The sequence below is a fragment of the Leptodactylus fuscus genome, chromosome 4, assembly GCF_031893055.1.
Source record: "Leptodactylus fuscus isolate aLepFus1 chromosome 4, aLepFus1.hap2, whole genome shotgun sequence".
Classification (NCBI taxonomy): domain Eukaryota; kingdom Metazoa; phylum Chordata; class Amphibia; order Anura; family Leptodactylidae; genus Leptodactylus; species Leptodactylus fuscus.
This window is the reverse complement of record NC_134268.1, coordinates 5,290,445-5,317,089: the sequence shown is the minus strand read 5'-3', so window position 1 is coordinate 5,317,089 and position 26,645 is coordinate 5,290,445. Positions and strand designations below refer to the sequence as shown.

The following is a 26,645-nucleotide window of genomic DNA, read 5'->3' as shown; positions in this document are numbered from 1 at the left end:
TTATCTGTGCTGTTACATAGGACTGCCGGTGACATCTACTACATTACCTGTATATAGAGAGATATCACTGTGTTATCTGTGCTGTTACATAGGACTGCAGCTACTGTATGTGTTATGACATATTCAGCTCTATTACACCTGTATTCAGTTCTGTAGTTGGTACCTAGAAAGTTTCAGTGTTTTGCTCGGCCTGCTCCTTGTTGTCGAGCCCTCTCTCGGTTGTCGGGCCCTCTTTCTGTTGTCAGGCCCTTTCTTGGTTGTCGGCCCTCTCTCCGTTATCGGGCCTTCCCTCTGTTATCCGGGCCCTCTCTCGGTTGTCGGCAGGGTCTCCCGTGGCTCCTATTGTCGTGGATCAGCTGCTGTGGCCCCTCTCATTCTGCAGCTGGAGTCAATGTCTCTTATAGATAAGCTGCTCAGTCCTGGGCACAGGTTGTGCTGGGGGTTGTAGTGCTCCAGCAGCTGATCCCTTCCAGATGATCTCTGCAGCGCTGATCTAAAGCAGAATCCCCAAAATACAAGATCATTCCATAAATCCCTGATAGAAGAATAATTGAGGCAGAACCTGATAGCTCAGAGTCCCCGCACTCCCCGATCGAGCATGCAGTACGTGTGGTTATTATTGCTTCATCTTCAGTATAGATTCCTCGCAGGAACATATTGCAACTAAGCGCTACCCCTCCCCCCACAAACCCTACAAAATTGGCATAGATTCCAAACTCTGGCATGCAAAACCCCCCCAGAAAATAATGTGGCGTGGAGCCGTGCGCGGCCCGCGCCTCTCCCTAAGATTGTGCAACGGTTATGACATCATCTGCTTTCCCGCGTCACCGGCTGGAGGAGTTGTTGGGGTTTTTTTTTTGCTAAAATCTTACATTTTATGAACATAAAAGTGACTTATGCTTTGGCATAGTTGTAGAAAACTGGGAAATGCCCCGAAAACTCTAATACTGGTCAGTGGCCGACCCCACAGACCACTCATTGGGCCTTGACCAGCAACGCCAGAGCGCTGGTCAGACTGACGAGCCCCCAACACTGGTCAAGGCCCATCACAATAGCCAACCACCACCCATGGCTGGCCAGACCCCAGGACAAGCAGCACCGGGACAGGTGGGGGCCGACCTTCTCCAGTGATTATTATTGCTAGCTATTTGACATGTGGCGAGCCAGACGAGGCTCCAAACATTCTTAGGTGGCTTGGTCATGGAGGACTCAATGAACCAGCCATGAAGGACGCACAAACCCTTTCAATGCTGCCATTTCATTATTGCAGATTGTATAACTCAAAGAAAGATGTCAGTGTAGTAGGTTGTCAGAGCAGAAGGTTGTGAGGGTGGTGGGTTATGGAGGTAGATTGAGGACAGTGGTGGAGTGTCCTGCCTCTAACATCTCAGACTTATGGATCATTGAGATGATAGGAAAGAGAGAAGGACTCGTGGTAGCGATGAGACCCCCCTAGTGTGACCAGGGCTCCTCCTGAACACAAGCAGGAATCATTCTTGGAAACGATGTCCATGCTGGGAACATAAGATGCTCTATAACCTGGAGAAGGATTCTAACCTCTCCTTAAGTCATCTTCTATATCTAGGTCAAGATGGGACAGGAAAGCTAAGTGCAATATGGTGGAGATAAAACTGAAGGGGAAACCAAGATGCTTGTATCCTGGCAGGAAAACATTGAGGCGCTGGAGCCGGAGGTGATGAGACAAGGCTAAGGTGACAGGCAAGAGCCAAGAACCCTGATGAGAAATCTGTCCACATCACAAGGAAAGATGACACAATGATCAATGGGGAAGACTATAGACAGGAGACAAGCATCTTCTGGTCTACATGATCCAACAGGACCTCAATACTGTAGGAAAAGGAACATGGGAAGACTCTTCTACCCAAGATATTGGCATGAGAAGACCACAACGGTGAAGTCTGATATCCCTGGTCATCAACAATAAGGAGAGCAGCTCAGTTACTAAAATTCAACATTCAGTGCCAGAGTTTAGTCTTTCTACAGACCTCTGTCCATCAGGAAATTAATGGAGGCCCAAGATCCACCAACCATCAGAAGATCATTGTATGGCTCTGACATGGGTTAGCATGTATCTGAGACTGGAAGACAATCTTTATGGACCATATGGGTGGGACTTCATGTTTACACCCCTGTGTGATATACATGCAGGAAAGGATGATCATGTGACAAGGCTCTGGCAGCAGTGAAAGGGTTACCCCTCGGTGATGCTTGTCTAGGTCTGCTCATAACTGCAGGGATCTGATAGAAAAAAAAAATTTTCATTAAAAAATTTGTAAAACCCTCAAGCTCTTTGTGGAGTGTGAAACATGAGGAGGAGTCATAAAGGCAAGCACCTGGAGAGGGTCCCCAGCGATGCCTCCCATAATGGGTGAACTCCTCCAGATGAGCGGTGACCTTATGGACACGTTACAGAACGTTGCAGGATGAAGCCTCTGTTCACCCCCCACCCCACCCCCATCTCTTTTTATTGCTCCTTATAGTAAATTGCTACTGGTCCAAACACGTTTCCTTCTTGCCAATTCTACAGAATTGAAGGAAAACTCCCAGTCCCACCGTCAGAGACTGCCAATGGCTTAACGTGTCTGAGAACTCATCCTGTCTGTGCTGCCCCGTGTCATTGACAAGTGGAGGATCCTAGACCGATGGGATAAATATAAAGGAAGAACATGATGTTCTCTAGAAGTAGAACCAAGTCTCCCCAGTCAGCGCCTTCATGTTATGGCTACAATCTCAGACCCGATCCCTTCTGAGGTCCCATGACTATGTCTACAACTAAAAGTCTAAAGTAGATGCTTTGAATGCAAATAGTAAGACCCAAGGGTCCATGTAACACTGTAATAAAAAGGAAGCTCCATCGGGTTGTCTGGATCTCCATGTCTAGAAACGACCCTTGGAAGAGCAAGAAAATAAGCGAATACGAGGAAATCTGCATCAGTTATTGAGGAGAGCAGCACCGGAGTGGCCAGAGAAGATCAAGATGATGGCCATGGACTTAAGTACAAGATGCAGAAGGTGGAGATGTGCTCTTGTCCATGGAAGAAGCAGCTTTAGTCCTCCATTGGGCTTAGTGGAGGCACTGCACCCTTGAAGCAGGCTGACTCATAGTGTTTGTTAAGATATGACTTGAGAGCAAAGGTCTTGCTGCAACGTTTGCACTTGTAGTGTTTGAAGGCGGAGTGCGTCTGCATGTGGGCACGGAGGTTGGAGCGGTCAGCGAAGGATTTGCCACAGTGGGCACAGCCAAAGGGCTTTTCACCAGTGTGGGACCTCATATGACCCTGGAGAAGCCACGGTCGGCTGAAAGCTTTCCCACATGTTTCACACTTGTGCTTGAGGTCATGGGTGAGTAGATGCATGGCCATGGCCGGCATGGACACGTATACCTTGCCACAGGTTGGGCACTTCTTGGCTAGCTTGCTATCCAGGCTGCGATGAGTCTGCTTGTGTCGACTTAGGTTAGAAGATGTGGCGTAGCTCTTCCCACACTCGCTACAGCTATGTCGCTGAATGGAACGCCCACCAGTTAACACCTTGCGACGAGAGCGTCCATCTGTGATGAAGAAGGCATCCACTGAGTAACCCTCGCTGACAGCCGTGTCCCCATTGATGTAACCTCCTGTGATTTCTGACCGTGGACTGTCTGGGGGTTCGGAGTCAGGGGCACCATACTCGCTGTGCACTGCTGTATAAAGGGCATCGGGAGAGGGAACTTTGATGGCTCCATCGCTGTCTCCATCATACACAGACGGGGTGATATAGTCACTGATGTAACCTGAAAAATAAAGGTAGACACAGTTACTGTGTGCTGCACAATAACAACAACGCAACGTAGGCGAGTGACACTACACGCACTTCCATCACGCTACACTTGCCCTTTGCACTGAACACACTTTCCTTCACACCACACACGATTTCAGGTGGATTTCAATAAATCCCAACAAATCGATTGACTTCTACGAGGCATGAGATGAACTCTAGGGTTCTGAGACCTGTCTAATCCTCCAGCCATCCATCCATCATAGATAGAGTGATTGTGACCACATAGTGGACTTCTGAAGAAGATTGAAGGCCTCATGGCTGGTGACATCTCACAATCCAGCCCCCCTCATCCCACCCCGCAATGCCAACCTTTATCAAAAAGGCTGAGCAGGACAAAAAAACTGGTGAATATCGTGTTCATTTCTTGTCATAAGAAAGACGTAAGTGAACTTGAAAGTGAAAAAAAGGGCAACCAAAATGATTAGGGGAATGAGTGGATTGGAGGACAACGAGAGGTTAACAAACTTGAGGATATTCACCCTACACCTAGACCATTGGCAAGGGGACATCCTCTACAACTAGACCGGTGACAGTGACAAGGGGACATCCTCTACACCTAGACCGGTGACAGTGACAAGGGGACGTCCTCTACACCTAGACCGGTGACAGTGAAAAGGGGACGTCCTCTACACCTAGACTGGTGACAAGGGGACGTCCTCTACACCTAGACCGGTGACAGTGACAAGGGGGACATCCTTTACACCTAGAACGGTGACAGTGACAAGGGGACGTCCTCTACACCTAGGCCGGTGACAGTGACAAGGGGACGTCCTCTACACCTAGACTGGTGACAGTGACAAGGGGACATCCTCTAGACCAGTGACAGGGGGACGTCCTCTACACCTAAACCAGTGACAAGGGAGTGTGCTCTAGACCGGTGACAGTGACAAGGGGATGTCCTCTACACCTAGAACAGTGACAGTGACAAGGGGATGTCCTCTACACCTAGACCGGTGGCAAGGGGACGTCCTCTACACCTAGACCGGTGACAGTGACAAGGGGACATCCTCTACACCTAGACCAGTGACAAGGGGACATCCTCTACACCTAGACCAGTGACAAGGGGGACGTCCGCTACACCTAGACCAGTGACAGGGGGACGTCCGCTACACCTAGACCAGTGACAAGGGGGTATCCTCTAGACCGGTGACAGTGACAAGGGGACGTCCTCTACACCTAGACCAGTGACAGTGACAAGGGGACATCCTCTACACCTAGACCGGTGACAAAGGGACGTCCTCTACACCAAGACAGGTGACAGTGACAAGGGGACATCCTCTGCACCTAGACCGGTGACAGTGACAGGGGGACATCCTCTAGACCAGTGACAGGGGGACGTCCTCTACACCTAAACCAGTGACAAGGGAGTGTGCTCTACACCTAGACCGGTGACAGTGACAAGGGGATGTCCTCTACACCTAGAACAGTGACAGTGACAAGGGGATGTCCTCTACACCTAGACCGGTGGCAAGGGGACGTCCTCTACACCTAGACCGGTGACAGTGACAAGGGGACATCCTCTACACCTAGACCAGTGACAGGGGGACGTCCGCTACACCTAGACCAGTGACAAGGGGGACGTCCGCTACACCTAGACCAGTGACAGGGGGACGTCCGCTACACCTAGACCAGTGACAAGGGGGTATCCTCTAGACCGGTGACAGTGACAAGGGGACGTCCTCTACACCTAGACCAGTGACAGTGACAAGGGGACATCCTCTACACCTAGACCGGTGACAAAGGGACGTCCTCTACACCAAGACAGGTGACAGTGACAAGGGGACATCCTCTGCACCTAGACCGGTGACAGTGACAGGGGGACATCCTCTACACCTAGACCGGTGACAGAGACAAGGGGACATCCTCTACACCTAGACCAGTGACAGTGACAAGGGGACGTACACTACACCTAGACCAGTGACAGTGACAAGGGGATGTCCTCTACACCTAGACCAGTGACAAAGGGACGTCGTCTACACCTAGACCGGTGACAGTGACAAGGGGACATCCTCTACACCTAGACCGGTGACAGTGACAGGGGGACGTCCTCTACACCTAGACTGGTGACAGTGACAAGGGGACGTCCTCTACACCTAGACCGGTGACAGTGACAAGGGGACATCCTCTACACCTATAATGGTGACAGTGACAAGGGGGCGTCCTCTACACCTAGACCGGTGACAATGAAAAGGGGACGTCCTCTACATCTAGACCGGTGACAAGGGAACGTCCTCTACACCTAGACCGGTGACAAGGGAACGTCCTCTACACCTAGACCAGTGACAGTGACAAGAGGACGTCCTCTACAATTAGACCGTAACAGTGACAAGGGGACGTCCTGTACACCTAGAACGGTGACAGTGGCAAGGGGACATCCTCTACACCTAGACCAGTGACAAGGGGACGTCCAATACACCTAGACCGGTGACAAGGGGACGTCCTCTACACCTAGACCAGTTACAAGAGGACGTCCTCTACACTTAGACCGTAACAGTGACAAGGGGACGTCCTCTACACCTAGACCAGTGACAAGGGGACGTCCTCTACACCTAGACCGGTGACAAAGGGACGTCCTCTACACCTAGACAGGTGACAGTGACAAGGGGACATCCTCTGCACCTAGACCGGTGACAGTGACAGGGGGACATCCTCTACACCTAGACCGGTGACAGAGACAAGGGGACGTCCTCTACACCTAGATCAGTGACAGTGACAAGGGGACGTACACTACACCTAGACCAGTGACAGTGACAAGGGGATGTCCTCTACACCTAGACCAGTGACAAGGGGACGTCGTCTACACCTAGACCGGTGACAGTGACAAGGGGACATCCTCTACACCTAGACCGGTGACAGTGACAGGGGGACGTCCTCTACACCTAGACTGGTGACAGTGACAAGGGGACGTCCTCTACACCTAGACCGGTGACAGTGACAAGGTGACATCCTCTACACCTATAATGGTGACAGTGACAAGGGGGCGTCCTCTACACCTAGACCGGTGACAATGAAAAGGGGACGTCCTCTACATCTAGACCGGTGACAAGGGAACGTCCTCTACACCTAGACCGGTGACAAGGGAACGTCCTCTACACCTAGACCAGTGACAGTGACAAGAGGACGTCCTCTACAATTAGACCGTAACAGTGACAAGGGGACGTCCTGTACACCTAGAACGGTGACAGTGGCAAGGGGACGTCCTCTACACCTAGACCAGTGACAAGGGGACGTCCAATACACCTAGACCGGTGACAAGGGGACGTCCTCTACACCTAGACCAGTTACAAGAGGACGTCCTCTACACTTAGACCGTAACAGTGACAAGGGGACGTCCTGTACACCTAGAACGGTGACAGTGGCAAGGGGACGTCCTCTACACCTAGACCAGTGACAAGGGGACGTCCAATACACCTAGACCGGTGACAAGTGGACGTCCAATACACCTAGACTGGTGACAAGGGGACGTCCTCTACACCTAGACCGGTGACAAGGGGACGTCCTCTACAACTAGACCAGTGACAGTGACAAGGGGACGTCTTCGACACCTAGACCAGTGAAAAGGGGACGTCCTCTACACCTAGACCAGTGACAGTGACAAGGGAACGTCCTCTACACCTAGACCAGTGACAAGGGGATGTCCTCTACACCTAGACCAGTGACAGTGACAAGGGGACGTCCTCTACACCTAGACCGGTGATAGTGGCAAGGGGACATCCTCTACACCTAGACCAGTGACAAGGGGACGTCCTCTACACCTAGACCAGTGACAAGGGGACGTCCTCTACACCTAGACCAGTGACGGTGACAAGGGAAAGTCCTCTACACCTAGACCGGTGATAGTGGCAAGGGGACATCCTCTACTCCTAGACCAGTGACAAGGGGACGTCCTCTACACCTAGACCAGTGACAAGGGGACGTCCTCTACACCTAGACCAGTGACAGTGACAAGGGAAAGTCCTCTACACCTAGACCAGTGACAAGGGGACGTCCTCTACACCTAGACCAGTGACAGTGACAAGGGGACGTCCTCTACACCTAGAATGGTGACAGTAACAAGGGGATGTCCTCTACACCTAGACAAGTGACAAGGGAACGTCCTCTACACCTAGACCAGTGACAGTGACAAGGGGACATCCTCTACACCTAGACCAGTGACAGTGACAAGGGGACGTCCTCTACACCTAGAACGGTGACAGTAACAAGGGGATGTCCTCTACACCTAGACAAGTGACAAGGGGACGTCCTCTACACCTGGACCAGTGACAGTGACAAGGGGACATCCTCTACACCTAGACCGGTGATAGTGGCAAGGGGACATCCTCTACACCTAGACCAGTGACAAGGGGACGTCCTCCACACCTAGACCAGTGACAAGGGGACGTCCTCTACACCTAGACCAGTGACAGTGACAAGGGAACGTCCTCTACACCTAGACCAGTGACAAGGGGACGTCCTCTACACCTAGAACGGTGACAGTGACAAGGGGATGTCCTCTACACCTAGACCAGTGACAGTGAAGAGGGGACGTCCTCTACAACTAGACCGATGACAGTGACAAAGGGACGTCCTCTACACCTAGACTGGTGACAGTGACAAGGGGACGTCCTCTACACCTAGACCAGTGACAAGGGGACATCCTCTACACCTACACCAGTGCCAAGGGGACGTCCTCTACACCTAGACCAGTGACAGTGACAAGGGGACGTCTTCTACACCTAGACTAGTGACAAGGGGACATCCTCTACACCTACACAAGTGACAAGGGGACATCCTCTACACCTAGACCGGTGACAAGGGGATGTCCTCTACACCTAGACCGGTGACAGTGAAAAGGGGGCATCCTCTACACCTAGACCAGTGACAAGGGGACGTCTTCTACACCTAGACCAGTGACAAGGGGACATCCTTTACACCTAGACCGGTGACAGTGACAGGGGGACGTCCTCTACACCTAGACCGGTGACAGAGACAAGGGGACGTCCTCTACACCTAGACCAGTGACAAGGGGACGTACACTACACCTAGACCAGTGACAGTGACAAGGGGATGTCCTCTACACCTAGACCAGTGACAAGGGGACGTCGTCTACACCTAGACCGGTGACAGTGACAAGGGGACATCCTCTACACCTAGACCGGTGACAGTGACAAGGGGACATCCTCTACACCTATAATGGTGACAGTGACAAGGGGGCGTCCTCTACACCTAGACCGGTGACAATGAAAAGGGGACGTCCTCTACATCTAGACCGGTGACAAGGGAACGTCCTCTACACCTAGACCGGTGACAAGGGAACGTCCTCTACACCTAGACCAGTGACAGTGACAAGAGGACGTCCTCTACACTTAGACCGTAACAGTGACAAGGGGACGTCCTGTACACCTAGACCAGTGACAGTGACAAGAGGACGTCCTCTACACTTAGACCGTAACAGTGACAAGGGGACGTCCTGTACACCTAGAACGGTGACAGTGGCAAGGGGACGTCCTCTACACCTAGACCAGTGACAAGGGGACGTCCAATACACCTAGACCGGTGACAAGGGGACGTCCAATACACCTAGACTGGTGACAAGGGGACGTCCTCTACACCTAGACCGGTGACAAGGGGACGTCCTCTACACCTAGACCAGTGACAGTGACAAGGGGACGTCTTCTACACCTAGACCAGTGAAAAGGGGACGTCCTCTACACCTAGACCAGTGACAGTAAAAAGGGAATGTCCTCTACACCTAGACCAGTGACAAGGGGATGTCCTCTACACCTAGACCAGTGACAGTGACAAGGGGACGTCCTCTACACCTAGACCGGTAATAGTGGCAAGGGGACATCCTCTACACCTAGACCAGTGACAAGGGGACGTCCTCTACACCTAGACCAGTGACAAGGGGACGTCCTCTACACCTAGACCAGTGACAGTGACAAGGGAAAGTTCTCTACACCTAGACCAGTGACAAGGGGACGTCCTCTACACCTAGACCAGTGACAAGGGAACGTCCTCTACACCTAGACCAGTGACAGTGACAAGAGGACGTCCTCTACACTTAGACCGTAACAGTGACAAGGGGAGGTCCTGTACTCCTAGAACGGTGACAGTGGCAAGGGGACGTCCAATACACCTAGACCGGTGACAAGGGGACGTCCTCTACACCTAGACCAGTTACAAGAGGACGTCCTCTACACTTAGACCGTAACAGTGACAAGGGGACGTCCTGTACACCTAGAACGGTGACAGTGGCAAGGGGACGTCCTCTACACCTAGACCAGTGACAAGGGGACGTCCAATACACCTAGACTGGTGACAAGGGGACGTCCTCTGCACCTAGAACGGTGACAGTAACAAGGGGATGTCCTCTACACCTAGACAAGTGACAAGGGAACGTCCTCTACACCTAGACCAGTGACAAGGGGACGTCCTCTACACCTAGACCGGTGACAGTGACAAGGGGACGTCCTCGACACCTAGACCGGTGACAGTGAAAAGGGGACGTCCTCTACACCTAGACTGGTGACAAGGGGACGTCCTCTACACCTAGACCGGTGACAGTGACAAGGGGACATCCTTTACACCTAGAACGGTGACAGTGACAAGGGGACGTCCTCTACACCTAGGCCGGTGACAGTGAAAAGGGGACGTCCTCTACACCTAGACTGGTGACAGTGACAAGGGGACATCCTCTAGACCAGTGAAAGGGGGACGTCCTCTACACCTAAACCAGTGACAAGGGAGTGTGCTCTACACCTAGACCGGTGACAGTGACAAGGGGATGTCCTCTACACCTAGAACAGTGACAGTGACAAGGGGATGTCCTCTACACCTAGACCGGTGGCAAGGGGACGTCCTCTACACCTAGACCGGTGACAGTGACAAGGGGACATCCTCTACACCTAGACCAGTGACAGGGGGACGTCCGCTACACCTAGACCAGTGACAAGGGGGTATCCTCTAGACCGGTGACAGCGACAAGGGGACGTCCTCTACACCTAGACCAGTGACAGTGACAAGGGGACGTCCTCTACACCTAGACCGGTGACAAAGGGACGTCCTCTACACCTAGACAGGTGACAGTGACAAGGGGACATCCTCTGCACCTAGACCGGTGACAGTGACAGGGGGACATCCTCTACACCTAGACCGGTGACAGAGACAAGAGGACGTCCTCTACACCTAGACCAGTGACAGTGACAAGGGGACGTACACTACACCTAGACCAGTGACAGTGACAAGGGGATGTCCTCTACACCTAGACCAGTGACAAAGGGACGTCGTCTACACCTAGACCGGTGACAGTGACAAGGGGACATCCTCTACACCTAGACCGGTGACAGTGACAGGGGGACGTCCTCTACACCTAGACTGGTGACAGTGACAAGGGGACGTCCTCTACACCTAGACCGGTGACAGTGACAAGGGGACATCCTCTACACCTATAATGGTGACAGTGACAAGGGGGCGTCCTCTACACCTAGACCGGTGACAATGAAAAGGGGACGTCCTCTACATCTAGACCGGTGACAAGGGAACGTCCTCTACACCTAGACCGGTGACAAGGGAACGTCCTCTACACCTAGACCAGTGACAGTGACAAGAGGACGTCCTCTACAAATAGACCATAACAGTGACAAGGGGACGTCCTGTACACCTAGAACGGTAACAGTGGCAAGGGGACGTCCTCTACACCTAGACTGGTGACAAGGGGATGTCCTCTACACCTAGACCGGTGACAATGACAAGGGGACATCCTCTACACCTAGACCGGTGACAGTGACAAGGGGACGTCCTCTATACCTGGATTGGTGACAGTGCCAAGGGGACGTCCTCTACACCTACACCAGTGACAAGGGGACGTCCTCTAGACCGGTGACAAAGGGATGTCCTCTACACCTAGACCGGTGACAGTGACAAGGGGGCATTCTCTACACCTAGACCGGTGGCAGTGACCAGGGGACGTCCTCTACACCTAGATCAGTGACAAGGGGACGTCCTCTACACCTACATGGTGACAAGGGGACGTCCTCTACACCTAGACCGGTGACAGTGACAAGGGGACGTCCTCTACACCTAGACCAGTGACAAGGGGACGTCCTCTACACCTAGACCAGTGACAGTGACAAGTGGACGTCCTCTAGACCGGTGACAGTGACAAGGGGACGTCCTCTACACCTATAATGGTGACAGTGACAAGGGGGCGTCCTCTACACCTAGACCGGTGACAATGAAAAGGGGACGTCCTCTACATCTAGACCGGTGACAAGGGAACGTCCTCTACACCTAGACCGGTGACAAGGGAACGTCCTCTACACCTAGACCAGTGACAGTGACAAGAGGACGTCCTCTACACTTAGACCGTAACAGTGACAAGGGGACGTCCTGTACACCTAGACCAGTGACAGTGACAAGAGGACGTCCTCTACACTTAGACCGTAACAGTGACAAGGGGACGTCCTGTACACCTAGAACGGTGACAGTGGCAAGGGGACGTCCTCTACACCTAGACCAGTGACAAGGGGACGTCCAATACACCTAGACCGGTGACAAGGGGACGTCCAATACACCTAGACTGGTGACAAGGGGACGTCCTCTACACCTAGACCGGTGACAAGGGGACGTCCTCTACACCTAGACCAGTGACAGTGACAAGGGGACGTCTTCTACACCTAGACCAGTGAAAAGGGGACGTCCTCTACACCTAGACCAGTGACAGTGAAAAGGGAATGTCCTCTACACCTAGACCAGTGACAAGGGGATGTCCTCTACACCTAGACCAGTGACAGTGACAAGGGGACGTCCTCTACACCTAGACCGGTAATAGTGGCAAGGGGACATCCTCTACACCTAGACCAGTGACAAGGGGACGTCCTCTACACCTAGACCAGTGACAAGGGGACGTCCTCTACACCTAGACCAGTGACAGTGACAAGGGAAAGTTCTCTACACCTAGACCAGTGACAAGGGGACGTCCTCTACACCTAGACCAGTGACAAGGGAACGTCCTCTACACCTAGACCAGTGACAGTGACAAGAGGACGTCCTCTACACTTAGACCGTAACAGTGACAAGGGGAGGTCCTGTACACCTAGAACGGTGACAGTGGCAAGGGGACGTCCAATACACCTAGACCGGTGACAAGGGGACGTCCTCTACACCTAGACCAGTTACAAGAGGACGTCCTCTACACTTAGACCGTAACAGTGACAAGGGGACGTCCTGTACACCTAGAACGGTGACAGTGGCAAGGGGACGTCCTCTACACCTAGACCAGTGACAAGGGGACGTCCAATACACCTAGGCTGGTGACAAGGGGACGTCCTCTGCACCTAGAACGGTGACAGTAACAAGGGGATGTCCTCTACACCTAGACAAGTGACAAGGGAACGTCCTCTACACCTAGACCAGTGACAAGGGGACGTCCTCTACACCTAGACCGGTGACAGTGACAAGGGGACGTCCTCGACACCTAGACCGGTGACAGTGAAAAGGGGACGTCCTCTACACCTAGACTGGTGACAAGGGGACGTCCTCTACACCTAGACCGGTGACAGTGACAAGGGGACATCCTTTACACCTAGAACGGTGACAGTGACAAGGGGACGTCCTCTACACCTAGGCCGGTGACAGTGAAAAGGGGACGTCCTCTACACCTAGACTGGTGACAGTGACAAGGGGACATCCTCTAGACCAGTGAAAGGGGGACGTCCTCTACACCTAAACCAGTGACAAGGGAGTGTGCTCTACACCTAGACCGGTGACAGTGACAAGGGGATGTCCTCTACACCTAGAACAGTGACAGTGACAAGGGGATGTCCTCTACACCTAGACCGGTGGCAAGGGGACGTCCTCTACACCTAGACCGGTGACAGTGACAAGGGGACATCCTCTACACCTAGACCAGTGACAGGGGGACGTCCGCTACACCTAGACCAGTGACAAGGGGGTATCCTCTAGACCGGTGACAGCGACAAGGGGACGTCCTCTACACCTAGACCAGTGACAGTGACAAGGGGACGTCCTCTACACCTAGACCGGTGACAAAGGGACGTCCTCTACACCTAGACAGGTGACAGTGACAAGGGGACATCCTCTGCACCTAGACCGGTGACAGTGACAGGGGGACATCCTCTACACCTAGACCGGTGACAGAGACAAGAGGACGTCCTCTACACCTAGACCAGTGACAGTGACAAGGGGACGTACACTACACCTAGACCAGTGACAGTGACAAGGGGATGTCCTCTACACCTAGACCAGTGACAAAGGGACGTCGTCTACACCTAGACCGGTGACAGTGACAAGGGGACATCCTCTACACCTAGACCGGTGACAGTGACAGGGGGACGTCCTCTACACCTAGACTGGTGACAGTGACAAGGGGACGTCCTCTACACCTAGACCGGTGACAGTGACAAGGGGACATCCTCTACACCTATAATGGTGACAGTGACAAGGGGGCGTCCTCTACACCTAGACCGGTGACAATGAAAAGGGGACGTCCTCTACATCTAGACCGGTGACAAGGGAACGTCCTCTACACCTAGACCGGTGACAAGGGAACGTCCTCTACACCTAGACCAGTGACAGTGACAAGAGGACGTCCTCTACAATTAGACCGTAACAGTGACAAGGGGACGTCCTGTACACCTAGAACGGTAACAGTGGCAAGGGGACGTCCTCTACACCTAGACTGGTGACAAGGGGATGTCCTCTACACCTAGACCGGTGACAATGACAAGGGGACATCCTCTACACCTAGACCGGTGACAGTGACAAGGGGACGTCCTCTATACCTAGATTGGTGACAGTGCCAAGGGGACGTCCTCTACACCTACACCAGTGACAAGGGGACGTCCTCTAGACCGGTGACAAAGGGATGTCCTCTACACCTAGACCGGTGACAGTGACAAGGGGGCATTCTCTACACCTAGACCGGTGGCAGTGACCAGGGGACATCCTCTACACCTAGATCAGTGACAAGGGGACGTCCTCTACACCTACATGGTGACAAGGGGACGTCCTCTACACCTAGACCGGTGACAGTGACAAGGGGACGTCCTCTACACCTAGACCAGTGACAAGGGGACGTCCTCTACACCTAGACCAGTGACAGTGACAAGTGGACGTCCTCTAGACCGGTGACAGTGACAAGGGGACGTCCTCTACACCTAGACCGGTGACAAGGGGACGTCCTCTACACATAGTCCGGTGACAGTGACAATGGGACATCCTCTACACCTAGACAAGTGACAGGGGGATGTCCTCTACACCTAGACTGGTGACAGTGACAAGGGGGCATCCTCTACACCTAGACCGGTGACAGTGACAAGGAGGTGGCCTCTACACCTCGACCATTGACAGTGACAAGGGGACATCCTCTACACCTAGACCAGTGACAGTGACAAGGAGGTAAGCTCTACACCTAGTCCGGTGACAGTGACAAGGAGGTGGCCTCTACACCTAGACCGGTGACAGTGACAAGGGAATGTCCTCTACACCTAGACCGGTGACAGTGACAAGGGGACGTCCTCTACACCTAGACCAGTGACAAGGGGACGTCCTCTACACCTAGAACGGTGACAGTGACAAGGGGATGTCCTCTACACCTAGACCAGTGACAGTGAAGAGGGGACGTCCTCTACAACTAGACCGATGACAGTGACAAAGGGACGTCCTCTACACCTAGACCGGTGACAGTGACAAGGGGACGTCCTCTACACCTAGACCAGTGACAAGGGGACATCCTCTACACCTACACCAGTGCCAAGGGGACGTCCTCTACACCTAGACCAGTGACAGTGACAAGGGGACGTCTTCTACACCTAGACTAGTGACAAGGGGACATCCTCTACACCTACACCAGTGACAAGGGGACATCATCTACACCTAGACCGGTGACAAGGGGATGTCCTCTACACCTAGACCGGTGACAGTGAAAAGGGGGCATCCTCTACACCTAGACCGGTGGCAGTGACCAGGGGACGTCCTCTACACCTAGACCAGTGACAAGGGGACGTCTTCTACACCTAGACCAGTGACAAGGGGACATCCTTTACACCTAGACCGGTGACAGTGACAGGGGGACGTCCTCTACACCTAGACCGGTGACGGTGACAAGGGGACGTCCTCTACACCTAGACTAGTGACGGTGACAAGGGGACGTCTTCTACACCTAGACCGGTGATAGTGACAAGGGGACGTCCTCTACACCTAGACCGGTGACAGTGACAAGGGGATGTCCTCTACACCTAGACCAGTGACAAGGGGACATCCTCTACACCTAGACTGGTGACAGTGACAGGGGAAGTCCTCTACACCTAGACCAGTGACAAGGGGACATCCTCTACACATAGTCCGGTGACAGTGACAAGGAGACGTCCTCTACACCAAGACCGGAGACAGTGACAAGGGGATGTCCTCTACACCTAGACCAGTGACAGTGACAAGAGGACGTCCTCTACACTTAGACCGGTGAAAATGACAAGGGGATGTCCTCTACACCTATACTGGTGACAAGGGGACGTCCTCTACACCTAGACCGGTGACAGTGACAAGGGGACGTCCTGTACACCTAGACCGGTGATAGTGGCAAGGGGACATCCTCTACACCTAGACCAGTGACAAGGGGACGTCCTATACACCTAGACTGGTGACAAGGGGATGTCCTCTACACCTAGAACGGTGACAGTGACAAGGGGATGTCCTCTACACCTAGACCAGTGACAGTGAAGAGGGGACGTCCTCTACACCTAGACCGGTGACAGTGACAAAGGTACGTCCTCTACACCAAGACCAGTGACAAGGGGACGTCTTCTACACCTAGACCAGTGACAAGAGGACATCCTCTACACCTAGACCAGTGACAGGGTGACATCCTCTACACCTAGACCGGTGACAGTGAAGAGGGGACGTCCTCTACACCTAGACCAGTGACGGTGACAAGGGGACGTCCTCTAGACCGGTGACAGTGACAAGGGGACGTCCTCTAGACCGGTGACAGTGACAAGGGGACGTCCTCTACACCTAGACCAGTGACAGTGACAAGGGGACGTCCTCTACACCTAGACCGGTGACAGTGACAGGGGAAGTCCTCTACACCTAGAACAGTGACAAGGGGACATCCTCTACACATAGTCCGGTGACAGTGACAAGGAGACGTCCTCTACACCAAGACCGGAGACAGTGACAAGGGGATGTCCTCTACACCTAGACCAGTGACAAGAGGACGTCCTCTATACTTAGACCGGTGACAGTGACAAGGGGACGTCCTCTACTCCTAGACCGGTGACAGTGACAAGGGGACGTCCTCTACACCTAGAACGGTGACAGTGACAAGGCGACGTCCTCTACACCTAGACCAGTGACAGTGACAAGGGGACGTCCTCTACACCTAGACCGGTGACAGTGACAAGGGGACATCCTCTACACCTAGACCAGTGACAGTGACAAGGGGACGTCCTCTACACCTAGACCGGTGACAAGGGGATGTCCTCTACACCTAGACCGGTGACAATGACAAGGGGACATCCTCTACACCTAGACCGGTGACAGTGACAAGGGGACGTCCTCTACACCTAGATTGGTGACAGTGACAAGGGGACGTCCTCTAGACCGGTGACAAGGGGATGTCCTCTACACCTAGACCGGTGACAAGGGGGCATTCTCTACACCTAGACCGGTGGCAGTGACCAGGGGACGTCCTCTACACCTAGACCAGTGACAGTGACAAGGGGACGTCCTCTACACCTAAACCGGTGACAGTGACAAGGAGGTGGCCTCTACACCTAGACCAGTGACATTGACAAGGAGGTGGCCTCTAGACCAGTGAAAGTGACAAAGGAATGTCCTCTACACCTAGTCCGGTGACAGTGACAAGAGGGCGTCCTCTACACCAAGACCAGTGACAAGGGGACGTCCTCTACACCTAGATCAGTGACAAGGGGACGTCCTCTACACCTACATGGTGACAAGGGGACGTCCTCTACACCTAGACCGGTGACAGTGACAAGGGGACGTCCTGTACACCTAGACCAGTGACAAGGGGACGTCCTCTACACCTAGACCGGTGACAAGGGGACGTCCTCTACACATAGTCCGGTGACAGTGACAATGGGACATCCTCTACACCTAGACAAGTGACAGGGGGATGTCCTCTACACCTAGACTGGTGACAGTGACAAGGGGGCATCCTCTACACCTATACCGGTGACAGTGACAAGGAGGTGGCCTCTACACCTCGACCATTGACAGTGACAAGGGGACATCCTCTACACCTAGACCAGTGACAGTGACAAGGAGGTAAGCTCTACACCTAGTCCGGTGACAGTGACAAGGAGGTGGCCTCTACACCTAGACCGGTGACAGTGACAAGGGAATGTCCTCTACACCTAGACCGGTAACAGTGACAAGGGGACGTCCTCTACACCTAGACCGGTGACAGTGACAAGGGGACGTCCTCTACACCTAGACTGGTGACAGTGACAAGGCGGTGGCCTCTACACCTCGACCACTGACAGTGACAAGGGGACATCCTCTACACCTAGACTGGTGACAGTGACAAGGGGACGTCCTCTACACCTAGACCGGTGACAGTGACAAGGGGACGTCTTCTACACCTATACCGGTGATAGTGACAAGGGGGCATCCTCTACACCTAGACCGGTGACAAGGGGATGTCCTCTACACCTACACCGGTGACAGCGACAAGGGGACGTCCTCTACACCTGGACCAGTGACAAGGTGACGTCCTCTACACCTGGACCAGTGACAAGGGGACGTCCTCTACACCTAGACCGGTGACAGTGACAAGGGGACATCCTCTACACCTAGACCAGTGACAAGGTGACGTCCTCTACACCTAGACCGGTGACAGTGACAAGGGGACGTCCTCTACACCTAGGCCGGTGACAGTGACAAGGGGACGTCCTCTACACCTAGACCAGTGACATTGACAAGGGGACGTCCTCTACACCTAGACCGGTGACAGTGACAAGTGGACGTCCTCTACACCTAGACCAGTGACAAGGGGACGTCCTCTACACCTAGACCTGTGACAAGTGGACGTCCTCTACACCTAGACCAGTGATAAGGGGACGTCCTCTACACCTAGACCAGTGACAAGTGGACGTCCTCTACACCTAGACCGGTGACAGTGACAAGGGGACGTCCTCTACACCTAGACCGGTGACAGTGACAAGGGGACGTCCTCTACACTTACACCGTTGACAGTGACAAGGGGACAACCTCTATATCTGGAGGAGAGAAAGCTTCACCTGCAAAATAGAAGGGGATCAGCGATGTGATGGATCTCTCTGCTTCAGGAAGTGGTGATGGTGGATTCATTGAACAAATTCATAGAGGGCCTGGATGTCTTTCTCGACAGCCTCTACACTTGTATACACTCAGCCCTCTACATATGTATATACTCCGCACTGCTACACCTGTATACACTCCGCACTCTACACCTGTATATACTCCGCACTGCTACACCTGTATACACTCAGCCCTCTACACCTGTATACACTCAGCCCTCTACACCTGTATATACTCTGCACTGCTACATCTGTATACACTCCGCACTGCTACACCTGTATACACTCAGCCCTGCATTGGCGCACTTTACTTACTCTTTTCGGAGAGGTGCGCTGGGAAGTCGCCACGGTTCCTGACATACGCATTGTCCCCATCAGCAGAGCAGAAGCCGTCCTTCACCTTTTTGACCAGGAAGGACCTTGGCATTGTTCCCCTCCCAAGGTGAAAGGTAAAGGCAGGTCAGGGAGAAGATAGCGAGGGCTATGGAGGTGACGATGGCCAGGAGTGGTGAAGGAGGAACATCTACCTGCAGCAGCCCTCCACCCTTCTCCTAGAGGGGGACCCTGTTCTAGTGCAGGTCAGAGACTGTGCGGGGGGCCCAGGGTGCAGTCCCAGCCCTCAGCGGCTCCTCTGCTGGGCACCATGAGGTCTGTGGAGTTCAGCACTGGACAGCGGCCACCTCAGGCTCCAGACTTCAGCACTGGACAGCTCCTAAATCCAGAGGCTGCTGCATCTCCCTCCAGCTGTGCACCCCCGGCCCGCTTCGGGATATGGGGCTCACTCCCCTAGGATAGTGTCACTGAGGTTTCTGAGGACTCTGCTCTGGATTGTGGTGGTCTCTTTCAGCCCGTTCTGTATGGTGGAGGTCTCATTCAGCTCGTTCTGTATGGTGGAGGTCTCATTCAGCCTGTTCTATATGGTGGAGGTCTCATTCAGCCGTTCAATATGGTGGAGGTCTCATTCATCCTGTTCTATATGGTGGAGGTCTTATTCAGCCAGTTTTGTATGGTGGAGGTCTCATTCATCCTGTTCTATATGATGGAGGTCTCATTCAGCCAGTTCTATATGGTGGAGGTCTCATTCATCCTGTTCTATATGGTGGAGGTCTCATTCAGCCGTTCAATATGGTGGAGGTCTCATTCCGCCTGTTCTATGTGCTGTAGGTCTCATTCATCCTATTCTGTATGATGGAGGTTTCATTCAGCCCGTTGTATATGGTGGAGGTCTCATTCCGCCTGTTCTATGTGCTGTAGGTCTCATTCCTCCTGTTCTGTATGATGGAGGTCTCATTCAGCCCGTTCTGTATGGTGGAGGTCTTATTCAGCCTGTTCTATAAGGCAGAGGTCTCTTTCAGCCCATTACGTATGCTAGAGGTCTGATTCAGCTGTCTGCTGGATTTTGCTTTGTCTCAGCTGTCTCTCTGTGTATGTTGTCTGTCTCTAGCAGCCTGCTCGCTATGGCTATTTCTGCATCCTTCGTCCTCTGTCTCGCGGCTCCTCCTCCTTCTTCCAGCGCTCTCCCCCTGAGCTGTCATCCCCTCTGCATCCTCCTTCCTGGTCCAGGGCTCGGGATGTCTGAACACTTTGCACTCGAGCTGCTGGATTTGCAGGGCTGTGATCTGCAGCAGGTGACGGGTGTGATACCCCACAATTCCAGGGGAGCCTCAGATCTTTATTACAGCCGCTCCGCTCGTCTTCCTGATCTCTGCAGTTGGATTTTCTCTGGAAAACAAAAGAGAAAGCGAAGTCGGAGGAAGTGAGCGCTGCCTGCAGGGGGATCACCCCAAACTAAGCTGCATTGTTTCTGCCCCCTGCCTGCCATTGTGTGTCACTGCTGCCCCCATAACCCCGACCTCTGGTCTCCCCAATGTCCCCACTTGTCTTTCTAGTTACCACATCCCAGGAGATGAAGCCATGGGCCACACCAAGCCCTGTACAAGCAGTGGGGCCCCGGCTCTCTGGATATAAGCGGGGCCCGGCACCTGGGGGATCACCGGGTCTGTGTGACTCATGCTGGAATCATTCTGAGTGTTGCTACAGAAGAAATTGTCTCCTTGAGGGCAACACAGCGTGAAAATAAGAGGATAAGCTGGACAAATAGAAAACCCATGTGGTTATAGAGATCCCTCGTGGTTATAGAGATCCCATGTGATGTGGTTGAGGTAGCAGCAGTGGTGTGGACACAAACACTCAGAGACAGGAACACAAAATGTGCAGCAAACTGGTTTATTTAGAAAAAAAAACAAAACAAGAAAATAAATAAACCTTCACTTTAGGCACAAAATGAGCAAAACAAAATAAATCCCTGCTCGTCTGAGCCACTAACAGAATGGATAACCTAACTATACATGTGGCTTACTACAAATCACACCAACACAGGAGCAATATAGTGTCACCGGACTCAGGGCCACAGGACAGACCCAGCGCCTCCTCTCATCTCATGGAACTGCCCTGCAATGTAGTCTTAGGACTATATATATGTATGACACTGTCAGGGCTCCTAGGACTATATATATCTATAATGCATAGTGTATGACACTGTCAGGGCTCCTAGTACTATATATATATCTATAATACATAGTGTATGACACTGTCAGGGCTCCTAGGACTATATATATATCTATAATACATAGTGTATGACACTGTCAGGGCTCCTAGGACTATATATATATCTATAATGCATAGTGTATGACACTGTCAGGACTCCTAGGACTATATATATATCTATAATGCATAGTGTATGACACTGTCAGGGCTCCTAGGACTATATATATATATCTATAATACATAGTGTATGACACTGTCAGGACTCCTAGGACTATATATATATCTATAATGCATAGTGTATGACACTGTCAGGACTCCTAGGACTATATATATCTATAATACATAGTGTATGACACTGTCAGGACTCCTAGGACTACATATATCTATAATACATAGTGTATGACACTGTCAGGGCTCCCAGGACTATATATATCTATAATACATAGTGTATGACACTGTCAAGACTCCTAGGACTATATATATCTATAATACATAGTGTATGACACTGTCAGGGCCAGGAATTTACAGGAACAAGAAGAATAAAGAGCCTCATCCACAGCAGAGGGGGCAAGAGACCAAGAGAGGGGTACTTTATATAGACATTAGCATCTGCCCGCGACTTCGTCTGCAGGTTGGAGCTTGCGCTAAGCTGCTGATATTTCGGCTTTTGCCGTTGGTTATGATCCGCTGTATGCCGCCATGTCCACTCCTGTGTGGCCCTGTCCCATTTGCTCCTCGCCTGTCCCTGTGGCCTTTTCACCTACCGTCTGCTCCTGGCTCTCCACAGCCACCCTCGTCCCCCGCGCTACTGCCCCTTCACGCCTCGGCCCCAGCCACACCCCCATCCGCTCTGTGGCCCCCCTGCATCGCCCCGGACCCCTCTCCCTCCCACGGCACCTCATGTTAACCTCCCCACCCCCTTTTTCTGTAGACCTCCCCTCCTATGGCGCCCACCTGTCTGGCACCGCCCAAACCTCCTGTTTACCCCCCTCTGCAAAGTCCCCTAACTCTCCTGCCGGCTCATGCACTGTCCCGCTTCTGAATGACACGGCGTACTCACCATAGCTAAGCTGGAGGGTCGGGAAGGCGCAAGACCAGTGAGTTGAGTGCGGCATCGGGGACTGTTGCAGGCTGCCGAGGTCTTCCGGCACTGCGGTCTAGGTTACAGCTGCAAAGTGTTGTGTATGTCGGCAATGTGCGCATGCGCCTGCAAATACAGTGTAGTTGCTGTGGCAGGTTGGCCGGTGTCGCGGATCCCAATGCCGGGTCCAGAGTGTGGAAGAGGTAGGCCGCTGGAGTAACCTTAACGTGAGTGGGGAAGTGTGAAAGCATAATATGTAATTGTTATTGCCTGGGGTTAGAGGCTATCCTGGAGGCAGCAATAGGGAGTTTGTGGCTTGCTATGCTAAGAAGTGTGTGGGATTGTAGCCCTGCTGCTATGAGTTCTGGTTTTCAGCGGCTTGTTCCGAAAAGCAGCCTTTCAATCCTGCCTATGAACTACATTTGTGGAAAATGTCTCATGAATTGATTGAGCTGTTTTTGCTCGATTTTGCTGTTTTTTCACCATTATAATATTAGTAGGTTTGTGAGGAATCACCATCCTGGCCTCTGGGCCCCCAAGGTGCAAGGATTCGGCCTCCACCTTAGCCACCAAGCCACAGCCTCTGGCCTACTAGGCCTTTGCCACGGGCGAAACCGCGATCGCCTCATTATCTATACCGTTATAAAAAGTCCATAAAAGTTCCAAAGTCCATGATCAGATGAGAGTTACATCATACTCCTCATAATCCATAAATCCATGGGGGTGCAAGGAGCACATGGCGTTCTTTGTCGTCGTCCCCGCCAAAGTGGGGAGGGGCCCGCACACAGAGCCGACTTGCTCACATGGTGTGTTCAGATGCAAAGCCAGAGAAGAAGAGAGAAAAGCTCTGCCCCAGGTCTGGAGCCCTGATGGAATGACGTCATCAGGGCTCCTGCCCTACCTTTTATCTTTGCAATCAAATAACTATAAATGGTCATAATTCCTCATCACATGATCATACGGTCAAACCAGGAGCATGACGGGGTTCTCAACGAGGTCCCCAACACAGACATCAAACATGATACCCCAATTCCTTATAATTAACGAGATCTAGGTCTGGGCTCTTCCCAGGCCCGCAGGTGTATGGTTCTTGGCCTTAAAATGTGCGGCTTGGTACTGCGCACCTGAAGAATTAATTGTCATAATGGTAACATCTTCCCTTGTCACAATATTCTCCTAAATCCATATAACTCACCCAGGAAACTACCAAGATGCTCGTCCAGGCCCTCATAATCTCCCGCCTAGACTACTGCAACACCCTTCTCCATGGACTCCCAGCAAACACCCTCGCCCCCCTCCAGTCCACCTTACACTGCGCTGCTCGCTTAATTCACCTCACCCCCCCCCCCCCCCTCATCTTCATCGGCTGCTCCCCTCTGCCAGTCCCTCCACTGGCTACCTATAGCCCAGCGAATTGAGTTTAAGCTACTAATGCTAACATACAAAGCCATCCACAACCTGTCTTCTCCATATATCTATCTCTGACCTCATCCTCACCTGTCCCCTCCATATATCTCTGACCTCATCCTCACCTGTCCCCTCCATATATCTCTGACCTCATCCTCACCTGTCCCCTCCATATATCTCTGACCTCATCCTCACCTGTCCCCTCCATATATCTCTGACCTCATCCTCACCTGTCCCCTCCATATATCTCTGACCTCATCCACACCTGTCGCCTCCATATATCTCTGACCTCATCCTCACCTGTCCCCTCCAAATATCTCTGACCTCATCCTCACCTGTCCTCTCCTTATATCTCTGACCTCATCCTCACCTGTCCCCTCCATATATCTCTGACCTCATCCTCACCTGTCCTCTCCATATATCTCTGACCTCATCCTCACCTGTCCCCTCCATATGTCTCTGACCTCATCCACAACCTGTCCCCTCCATATATCTCTGACCTCATCCTCACCTGTCCCCTCCATATATCTCTGACCTCCTCACCTGTCCCCTCCATATATCTCTGACCTCCTCACCTGTCCCCTCCATATATCTCTGACCTCATCCACAACCTGTCCTCTCCATATATCTCTGACCTCATCCACAACCTGTCCTCTCCATATATCTCTGACCTCATCCACAACCTGTCCTTTCCATATATCTCTGACCTCATCCTCACCTGTCTCCTCCATATATCTCTGACCTCATCCTCACCTGTCCTCTCCATATATCTCTGACCTCATCCACAACCTGTCCTTTCCATATATCTCTGACCTCATCCTCACCTGTCTCCTCCATATATCTCTGACCTCATCCTCACCTGCCCCTCCATATATCTCTGACCTCATCCTCACCTGTCGTCTCCATATATCTCTGACCTCACCCTCACCTGTCCCCTCCATATATCTCTGACCTCATCCTCACCTGTCCTCTCCTTATATCTCTGACCTCATCCTCACCTGTCCTCTCCATATATCTCTGACCTCATCCTCACCTGTCCCCTCCATATATCTCTGACCTCATCCACACCTGTCCCCTCCATATATCTCTGACCTCATCCTCACCTGTCCTCTCCATATATCTCTGACCTCATCTCCCACTACCTGCCCACACGTAACCTCAGATCCTCCAATGACCTCCTGCTCCGCTTTGCTCTCATCTGCTCCTCACACAACCGTCTCCAAGATTTCTCCTGTGCATCCCCCATACTCTGGAACTCCTTACCACGACACATAAGACTGATCCCCACAATCACAAGAAGGCGCTGAAGACTCCCCTATTCAGGAAGGCCTACACCCCCCAATAACACTATCACCGCACCCCCATCTGTACAGTCTCCCCCTCTCCTTCTGTCTCTACCCCCTTCCCTCATAGATTGTAAGCCCTCGCGGGCAGGGCCCTCTACCCCACTGTGCCAGTCACTGTTAGTATTCTAGCTACCTGTATATTCTGTGTATTGTACGTAACCCCCAAATGTAAAGCACCATGGAATTAATGGTGCTATATAAATAAATAATAACTCTTTGAAGTGATCTATGGAGTCAGGCTATCTGCTAAAACGTGTTAGGAGGGCTTTCAGTCCAAGGAGCCAGGATGGCCCCCTGCTAAGAACAACCGAAGTGACAATGGCTTTCGTCCTAACAATTGGCAACAGGTAATTAGATTTGCCTTGGGCATCAGCCTTCACACTCTGCGAAGGTAACACCATCAATTAGCAGGATGGGGACTTATAAATGGCAAATAGGAATAATAGAGAACAGGCCCTATATAGGGGACGGGCCATAACTGATGGGACGTTTACCACCATAGATATAGAACAGGCCCTGTATAGGAGACGGGCCATAACTGATACAATACATAGATATGAACATACAGGGCTGAAAAATCATAATTGAGGGCCGGTTCATCACAAGGATACATATACACATTATATATACACACACACACACACACACGAGCGGAGTCTGAAAAGTTTCCGACCTAACACAGAAATAAGACGTCTTTTCTTCGAATGTCTTTTTATTTTCCCCATACTCTCCTTGTACTTGTCTACACTTCTCCCATCTCTTCTGCCCGTCCAATAAAAAGTTGGTATCTTTCTGTTCAAAATAGTTGTTCACGAAAGTGACGGCTTCTTCCTTTGATGAAAATTTTTGTTCTCCAAGGCTCAACTTTTAGCCGAGTGAACAAAAAAAAAAAGAAAAAAAAAAAAAAAAAAAAAAAAAAAAGTGTCTTCTTAGGGCTACGAGGGTCTGGTAGATCTGGTGAGTAAGGGGGCGGGGGCGAGCAGTTCTAACCGCAGCTCATGGATTTTGGCCATGGCACCCGCTGAGGTGTGGGCCGACGCATTGTCCTGGTGAAACTGAATTTCCTTCTTCTGCAGACGGGGCTGTTTTTCCTCCATTTCGGCTTTCAGCTTGTCCAGTGAT

The 26,645-nt window shown here is 52.1% G+C and overlaps 1 protein-coding gene across 1 annotated transcript; it reads right to left on the bottom strand.

The window, feature by feature from the left end:
* Positions 1–2,321: 2,321 nt before the first annotated feature.
* SCRT1 (scratch family transcriptional repressor 1) lies at positions 2,322–19,695 on the bottom strand. The gene is made up of 2 exons (XM_075270026.1): positions 19,458–19,695; positions 2,322–3,793 (listed from the first exon to the last, which is right to left on the bottom strand). Exons 1-2 carry the CDS (start codon positions 19,567–19,569, stop codon positions 3,069–3,071), a joined length of 837 nt encoding a protein of 278 aa, XP_075126127.1. The 5' UTR covers positions 19,570–19,695; the 3' UTR covers positions 2,322–3,068.
* Positions 19,696–26,645: the final 6,950 nt, after the last annotated feature.

Bases quoted from the DNA above. Each gene is read 5' to 3' on its own strand.
- SCRT1 (XM_075270026.1), bottom strand. From the start codon at position 19,569: ATGCCAAGGTCCTTCCTGGTCAAAAAGGTGAAGGACGGCTTCTGCTCT. The intron at 3,794-19,457 runs GTAAGTAAAGTG...TTTATTTTTCAG, and splicing joins AGCGCACCTCTCCGAAAAGA to GTTACATCAGTGACTATATC.